This window comes from Delphinus delphis, chromosome 1, assembly GCF_949987515.2.
Source record: "Delphinus delphis chromosome 1, mDelDel1.2, whole genome shotgun sequence".
NCBI lineage: Eukaryota > Metazoa > Chordata > Mammalia > Artiodactyla > Delphinidae > Delphinus > Delphinus delphis.
In genome coordinates this window covers 35,734,677-35,743,515 of record NC_082683.1, presented here as the reverse complement: position 1 = coordinate 35,743,515, position 8,839 = coordinate 35,734,677, and the positions used below count along the sequence as shown (strand labels likewise).

The following is an 8,839-nucleotide window of genomic DNA, read 5'->3' as shown; positions in this document are numbered from 1 at the left end:
CCTCCCCAGGGTCTGGCTGTAGCGTCCTGAGCCTCCCTCCCTTCATATGGAGTCCTTAGGGTGAGGTGGTCAGGTCGATCCCAGAAGCGTCACTGACCCTCAGTGCCCTCTTCTCAGGGCCCCTTGACCCCCAGTCTACTGCTTCAAGGGGAAAGGAGGCCACTGTCCCACCCTCCCACTCTTCCTTGTCCCCACTCCACTCCATGGGGGATCTTCCAACAGCCTCCATCCTGCCTTCCCTGTGTGGTGGCCCTTTTCGACAAGCCCCAGGGGGAGGGAGGGAGGGAGAGATCAGCCACAGACTTTAGGTCCTAGCAGGACAGGTGAGGGGGTGGGGCCTGGATCACAGGAGCCCAGCCCCCAGAGTTGCACACACACACACACACCACTACACAGAGCTGCTGCAGTGCACACAGTCACTCACAAACACAGACCCACCTACTCAAAGCCACAGGGGCAGGGGGGCACAGGAGCAACAGGCTGCTCGGGAAGAGGCCACACATACACATAAGACACCTGTAATTCATTCACAGGAGAATATAAATCACAAACATGCTGTACCTGCTAGGTTTGGGGACAGAGTACAAATGAAAATAATCTTGCTGACAAGAATAATGTCTCCAGATCTTCCCAGATCTGGTCAAGTCTCTACTGTGAATAGGTTATAAGTTCCGAGTTGGTAGGGCCCTAGAGAAGCCTGGTGGAATGGACTGCGTGTGGCCTGAGAGCACTCCTTGGCAGGAAGTATCTGTGCCTGATACTTGCTATCTTGTTCAGTGCCTCTGATTGTAAATTAATAAAGTGGAATCTCACTTGTCAATTGATCTTGTGCGAGTTTGGCATATGTGAATCAGCTTCTTGGAGGCTGACTATCCCCAGGGAACAAATAAAACTGGTTTCCTGGCCAGACAACAGTGAGGACAGACTCAGGGTGCCGAGAAGAGACTGGTCCCCTTCCTGAGCAGATGCTGGGGGCAACAACTGTTCCCTGACAGCCAGTACTAACCGGCCCTTCTCCTTGAAAGCTGGTGGCTCTCAAGGTAAGCAATTGTGCGAGCCCCTTTCCAACAACTGCCAAGCCTTGCTGCTCAGGGGCAGCCTGGAGCAATGTGTTTTGTCTGTTTTGCAGGAAGGAAACTGAGGCTCAGCAAAGCTCCCTTTGGCAAAGTCTCCATTAGCTGGAATTGGAACCCAGGTATGTCTCCCCAGGGAGAGAAGAGGGGGCCCAGGTTGGTGACTGCAGCACTTGTAACACAATGGCCAATGTAGGGTTGACCAAACCAGTGGTCAAAGGAGGGTCCATGGAGAAAGGATCCAGAGCCCTCCAGTTCCAAGGAGTAGGACCCAGGCCTTACCCAGCTGTGCCCACAGTCCCTAGCGGCACCGCTCAAAGGGAATGGAATTTGCTCTGACTTCTCTCTAGGGGGAACGCAGGCGCAGAAGGCCGGGGGCCTGGCAGGCTAACTCCAGCTCCAGCCCCCCAAGTGCCCCAGGCGTTCTGGCTTCATTCCAGCCTAGCCCGAAGGGGACATCTGCTTCCTCCAAGGGCCCCAGCTGAAGGGCAGCAAGGCAGGGGCGGAGAAGGGGGCTCCTTTGCGGAGCCCACTCCCAGGGGTTCGTGGGGATCAATCATCTGAAAGCAGGAGCAACTTGTAATTTTATTCCCTGGGAGGAGGAGCCTGAGAAGTCGTCCGGGGGTGGGGATGAGATGGGGGGGGCGCAGGGAGGCCAGGGGAGCTGTTCAGAGAGGGGAGGGACTTGGCTGAATCTCCCAAGCCTTCTCCACTCTCCAAACTTTCACCAAACTCTTGGCCCCCGCCTCTCTGAAACCAAAACATAACAAGCTCAGGAGGAGCGGCTAGCGGCGCGGCGGGGCGGGCGGACTCGAGGCGGCACTGAGCCTCAGGAGGCTGATGCAACTTTCCCTTTAAGAAAGCCACCTGGGCGCACCGCGGTGCGGACCCGGCAAGCCTGGGCCGGGGGCTGCAGCATGGTAAGGAGCCTGGGGGAAGGGGGCGCTGCGGCCCGCGCCTCTGTCTGTCCCGCCGTCGGTCTGGGTGTTTGGTGGCTACGCGGGGCTGAGCCCCAGGACCAGCGGGCGGGCGAGCGTGTGTGTGTGTGTGTGTGTGTGTGTGTGTGTGTGTGTGTGTGATCGCGCATGCATGCGGGCATCTGGGGGTAAGAGTGTGGGTGAACGTACAGGGATGTCTGTCTCGTCGGAAAGGTCGGGGTAGGTGCGCGCGTCTGGGTGTCACCGCTGTCACCAAGGAGCTGAAGCGGGAGGGAACGGCGGCGCGGGGCGGGGGGCGCTCCTGGAGGAGGGGGAGCTGCGTGCTGACGCCGGTTCGGTCCGGGGTTGCGGGAGCGGGGATGTGCCGGCAGCGCCGGAACCAGAGCTTCTGTCTGAGGCGCCAGTGGGTCTGCGCGCCTGGGGCCTGCGGGCGCCCGGAACCGGTGGGCCGGGTGTCTGCGCCCCTCATGCGGGCTCCTGCTCTCCATCTCCCTGGCCGGCCAAGCTGCCTATCTGGCCCCTCCAGCCGGCCTGCCTCACTATCTGCCCGCCCACTCGGCGGCCGGTTGAGGGTTCCCGCGCGCCAGCAGGTCTCGGGAAGCCGCGCCGGGGAGTCTCGGTGCCCTCGGGCTGTTGTCCACGGCTCCCGGCCACGGCTTTGGGAAGGGGCTACGGCCGCGTTGTTCTTTGGGGGTTGTAACCCGCGCCCTCCCCAGCCCAACCTTCATTCCCGGTGCGCGTAGGGCGGGCCCAGGCGGCCGCAGGTGAAGGCAGGGGCCTAGCAGCCCGGGGCGCCCACTCCCCGCCGGCGCCCCGCACCCCGCAGCCACGGCCCGCGGGAGCAGGTGGCGGGCCGGGGCCGGGCGGGAGGGGGCTTTCCCGGAGGGCCGGGAGGGGCCTGAGCCGGCTCGGGGGCGGGGCAAGGGGGCGGGGACCTGGGCGCCCGGGTACTTTTCCACGGCAGGGACCGGGGCGGGGCTGCTGCCTCCACACCAGCTGAGAGGCCCACACGTGGCGGCTGATGTAACGCCCGCCCCCGACACCTCGCACCCCGATTAAGGCGGACGCGCCCCGCTTCGAGGAATCTGGGCGCTCCAGGCGGTGCCATAGCTCCGAGAGCGACCTCGCCTCTTCCTGCCGTTCCAGGGCCTCTTCTGGGCCTGCCGGCTGTTTCTTAAAGGAACCGCGCCCCCTTTCGGGCCTGTACTCCGCAGGCCACGCCCCCTCGCTGGTCACTCTTAAAGGAGCCGCGTCCCCAGCGCTCTGACAGCTCCCTCACAAAGCCTAGGTCTGTTTCTTTGCCGAAACAAGCCTGATGCTGCGGCCGCTAGAAGATAAAGGCTGGGGAGCAAGGAGTGGAGAAGGAGAGAAGGACCTGAGAGGTTAAAGAACCCCAAAGTGAGGGAGCGTCAGAAGATTGGAGGATAGTGGGTGAGGGGACTGGTTCTAGGAAGGGACTAAAGAGCGACACTGAGCATGCCCAAATGTTTCCAAGGACCGCAGAGAAAACGCCCCCTTACTCGGCCTACACTGCGACTGAGGCTCAGTGCCCAGCTCTGGGGACACAGAAGAATCACACCTCTGCCCTGGATGATCTCTCCAGCTGGTGGGGAAGGCAGATTGGGACACAAGTAACCATGCCGCAACGGCTCCGTGTGAGGAGCATATTAATCAGATGTACACAGCGTGCTTTGGGGGTAACCGGGAGTAGCATTTAAAGATTGACTGCAAATGGGAGGAGAAAGGAAGGCTTCTTGACGATAATGGCATTGGGACAGGTTTTGAAGACGGGTGGGGTATATACTGATAGATATGGGGACAAGGGTGCTCAAGGAAGAGGGAACTGCCTAAGCAAAGGCATGAAGACAAGAACCCTCTGGGGATGCTGAATAGTCCCACGTGGCCGCAGGTGGCCGCAAGTGGCTGCAGGTAGCCGACCTTGAATCTAGGCAGATCTAGGGCCCTCCCCTACCCTCACAGCCCCTCCACTCCCTCCGTCACAGTGAGTGGAGATTATGTTTCCTCCTCTATCTCTCTCCTAAACTGTGAGGTCCTTGAAGGCCAGGAAAGAACCTGTCACCTTTCCATCCCCAGCGAGGACTCCAGGTCTTGGCCCAGATGGACCCTTAAAATTGATTGACCTGACAGTCCTGTTTGGAGGAGAGGAAGACTGAGCAGTGAGACAGTAAAGGTGGGCTGGGTCCTATAACTACCCTCTCCCCATCTTCCCTTGGGTGGCTGACAGGCAACTCGAACCCAGCTCAGCCTCTCCCCACTCCAAACCTGCAGCATCCCCAGCATTCCTGTCTCTGGGACTAGCACAGGCTTCTTCCTATTATACCAACAGAAACCAGAGACCCCTCCTTATCCCTCACCCCCTAAGTCCAATTCATCACCAAGTCTCCTACCAAAGTTGCGTTCTTTATTTTTCTCAAATCTCTGTACCTCTCCCCACCCCAGCATCACCTTCCTGAGCCAAGTCCCCTCATCCCTGGCCTGGCCTATTCCTAATTGATTTCCTCTCTTCCCCTCTTCCCTCCCTCCAGTCCTTTCTCCACATGAATCTAGGGTGATGTGTTCAAAATGCACCTTCCACCAATTGCTCCTCCTGGCAGTCACAACTCTCCTTTAAAGACTTCAGTAGCTGCCATTGCCCTCAGGATAAAGACCAAAACCGAGGCCCCGAAGACCCCGAACCTGCTTATCTCTCCACCTCTGTCTTTGGCCACTTTCTCCCTCACTCTCTGAGTCTCAGCCTCACAGTCTTTGCCCATAGTATTTCATTTGCTTGTATCTCCCTTCCTCTTCTCTGCTCACTGTTGCCGAATCATCCCCCTCTGACTCTTAAACATCACTTCCTCAGGAAAGTCCTCTGTAACTCTCAGACAAGACCAGGCCCCCCTGGTGTAGATTTTCGTAAAGAAGTTCTTTCACTTTCGCACCCTTTATTGTAGGCTTTAATTATACACATTTGAGTCACCAGTTTCATTCATTTCCCCACCAGCCTGCAAGCTGCAGCAGGGCAGAGACTGAAGAGATCTTAGTGCCCAGCACAGATCTGGCCCAGAGCAAGCCCGAAATAAATACTTGCGGAGTAAATGAACTGAATTGTGGCCAGCCCTAAATGCCTGCTGAACAATTTAGGCCATATCCTGTTGGCTGTGGAAAACTGTTGGAGGGAATCAGGGCTTTAGGACTTTGGGAAGATTAATGGATTGGAGGGGAGGAAAAAGTGGAGGACTTGTAGAGTCAAAAATTAAGCACAAACTTCAGAATGTACAAAGGAAGTATGATTAGCCCCGTCTTCCAGATTGAGAAAACTGAGGCTCAGAGAGGTTAAGTAACTTGCTTGAAGTCACATACCTAGTGAGTGGCAGAGCCAGTTCCTCCTTCCAGGTCCCAGAGTCCAAGCTTTTTATCACAAGCTAACCTGACTCTGACCCATGTGGCACAGATGGAGAGCGTGTCAATAGTGGCCCATATGTGGGTTAGGGGCAGGCCTGGTGCCTGGGTAATGTGGATGCCCAGCCCCTAGAAGAGGGCCTGGCCTATTGTAGGCATTCAGGTGGTACTTTTTGAATGGATGGGTGGGGCCGTTTAATAGAAATGGCAGAAGCAGGAGAAGAAGCAAAGCTTTACACCCAACTCATTGTCCTGGAAGCAGCCCCCAAGCAACCTTTTCTCCACTAATCTGTCAGCACCCTGACCACAAGGGCTGTATTTGCAGTGCTTAGGGATAACACCCTGGAACTTAGGTTCCAGGACGGAGTGTCCTCAGTTTACTCACCTGACCAGAGGGCGTAATGCCCAACCAGTGAGGTGGCTCTTAATAATGCCATCTGCTGTCATTACTATCATCATTGTCATTATTACCATCATTGTCATTATTATCTGTTAGCTGAAGAGGGACAGCTTTGAGGACAGCAAATCTAGAGTGTACAGCTTGGAGGGAGGGGTGTGGTAAGCGAAGACAAGGGTATGATCTTCTAAGGGAGCACACCCCCTGTTCTGACTGCCCCCAGAAGACCAAAGCCACAAGCAGGGACCTCTTTAGGGAACAGTGAGAGGCAGGAAGTCCGGCCTCGGTGACTAACCAAAGGGAAATGGTCGCAAGTCACATCCCTACCTGGCTCCACCCTGGGGGGAAGGTTATGCAGGACACCTGGTGGCCAGGACAAAGGCCTAAGGTAGCCAAGGGCTGGTTTGCATAGGCAAAGAAGAGCTTCTTCCTCCTCTTTTCTAGCCTTCCAAAGGCTTCCTGGGCCTGTGGGTGGGAGGTGGCCCTTGAATGTGGCTGTAGGCGGGGGCAGAGTGGCACAAAACAGCCTTTGGAGTAGAGAGACTCCTTGAGAGAACCCAGAGAAGGCCCCAGTCCTTCCTAGGACCAGGCCCTATGGAGCGTGAATGTCCTTGTGCATCTGACCCCGGGTTTTCCTCCCATAAGAGAATTCTTTGAGGCTCCCTGAAGGTTGATTCCACTCCTGTGACCTGTCAAAAACTCCCCACTCTTCCATCTGCGTCCATCCAGCATTGAACCTGCAGACACCAGCAGCTGCATGGCTGCCCCTCCCGTCTGTCTGCCCCTCCCGCTCACCAGCCCCACCTCGCCTCTCAGAGGCTTCCTACGAGATCTCCGGCTGACCTGGCCCCTCATTCCAAGGCCTCAGCCTTACCCATTTCCCTTCAACTCAGTTCCACCAACACCCCCTACAAGCTGAGCACCGCGCCAGGTGCTGGGCACAGAGGGGTAGATGAAACACATCCAACCCCTCAGGGAACTGGCCAACCAACCCATGGTTGACAGACGTAAGCAAATGAGTTGATAGGGACCCTGGTAGAAGTCTGCACAAAACACAAAAGAGGAGACAGTGTGTTCACTCTGGGGTGGAGTGGGGGCAGTGTCAGGAAAAGCTACAGAGGAGAGGTGACACTTAAGCAGGCTTCTAAAGGATCTGTAGAATTTCACCTGGTGAACAGGAGGGAAGGTGTTCGGCAGGGGCCAGCCTGAGCACGGGCATGGCAGCGTTGTGCCTACACATGCTGTGTTTGGTGTGCCTAGAGCTTCTGGTCCAAGTTAGTGACATAACAATGAGCCCACTGCCTGGAGCCCAAGCTGAGTGGCAGCAGGATAGGGAAGGACCATCCTGGACACCTGGCTGGGGCGAGGTTGGGGAGCATGTGCTGAGCCAAGTTGACTCCCCGTCAGGGGAAAGGTTGAAGCCATTCACACAGATGATGAAGGTATTGGACCCTGTCCCAGTTCTGTGTTCATTTTTTATCTTTTATAGAATTGGGCATCTGGAGAGTCAAAAATAGACCTTTGCCCATTGGGACAGGAAGTCTGGAGACCAAGGGATCCAGGGGAAGGTTTGGGAGAAGAGTGAGGTAGGAACTGGATGGAGGGTCACCCAGAAATGAGCAGGACAGGAAATGGTCTGGCAGGGGTTGGGCCAGGGCGGGAGGGAAGAGGGGGCCTGCCAGCTGGTGGTCGGGGCCCTGCACTACCTGTTCTGAAGAGCCCTGAGGGCCACACATGTCCTGCCCTGCCTTCCTGGGCCAAACCCTCAGTGCATTCTCTGCTCTCTCCGCAGCTCTTGAGGCCTGTGCTCTGAAAGGTGCTAGAAACAGAGCCTGTGAGTGTGGTCCGGGACTCCAGAGCCCCTAACCCACCGCCACTATGGTAGGAAAAGGTGCCAAAGCGATGCTGGTGAGTACAGGGACCAGACTGCAGGGAGGAGGGGGTCATGACACCATCCCCGCTGGGGCCTGCTGTCAGCTGCTGGCCCTGACAGGAGGGCCTAGGAGGCTCCGTGGGGCCCCGAGTCTGGCACTGCCAGGGCTCCTGAGTGCTAGGGCTGTCCCAGGCCCAGGTGGGCAGCCCCTCACCCAGCAGGTTAGATGCTGCCATGGCTCCGAGCCCATAGCAGTGCAGATTCCACCACAGAGCCCGAAAGGCATGCTAGGAGGCACGAGGCACACTTCCCACCCTCATCACAAGATACCCTGGAGAGAAGGCTGCAGTCAGTCCTGCTGGGAGGGCTGTCCTGTGGCTGACACCCAGGCACCCCCAACGCTGTGCTCTGCCTGCCGTGGGGAGCATTCAGCATGTGCTGATCAAGGGGTCCTCAGAGCCTGTCTGATTTTTTTCTTCTTCCACTCTGAAAAGTAACATAGAGCGTTTCATTTTGGTTTTGTTTGTTTTTTTGCGGTACGTGGGCCTCTCACTGTTGCGGCCTCTCCCGTTGCGGAGCACAGGCTCCGGACACGCAGGCTCAGCGGCCATGGCTCACGGGCCCAGCCGCTCCGCGGCATGTGGGACCTTCCCGGACCGGGGCACAAACCCGTCTCCCCTGCATCGGCAGACGGACTCTCAACCACTGTGCCACCAGGGAAGCCCAGAGCGTTTCATTTTGAATCCTATCCTGAGGCCTCCTCAGAAAACCTCCCTCTCCCCCTTCCCCAAGCCACAGCTCTTCACTGCTCACTGCCTCAGAGCACAGGAGAGGTGGTGAGAAGCAGTGGGCAAGGGCCGGCTCACTGATGGACGGAACAGGCCAGCACTGGAATCAGGAACCAGGAAGATACCCCAAGGGCAGTGGTTGTATTCCTTCACTTGGGATCTTGCCTCAGGAGCCAGTGACACTGGGCAGCTGTCAGGGGAGGAAGCCAGTGACCGAGCACGGCCCCTCCCGTGGCTCCTCCCTTCTCCACTTGGATTCTCCTGTTGCTGTTCCCATTCAGTGAAAGACTGATTGGCCCAGGGTCTCTGCCGAGCCCTCCCAAAACAAGCCCTGTCCCTCACCAGGGATTTGATTTCTGGGACTCGAA

At 57.4% G+C, this 8,839-nt stretch overlaps 1 protein-coding gene across 1 annotated transcript in view; it reads left to right on the top strand.

The window, feature by feature from the left end:
- The first annotated feature begins 1,864 nt into the window (after positions 1-1,864).
- The window catches only part of SLC6A9 (solute carrier family 6 member 9), a 32,116-nt gene continuing 25,141 nt past the window's right edge, over positions 1,865-8,839 (top strand). The window contains exons 1-2 of the mRNA XM_060021129.2: positions 1,865-1,993; positions 7,603-7,718. Coding sequence (XP_059877112.1) covers positions 7,689-7,718 — 30 coding nt within the window. The 5' untranslated portion in view covers positions 1,865-1,993; positions 7,603-7,688. The remainder of the gene's footprint in view (positions 1,994-7,602; positions 7,719-8,839) is intronic.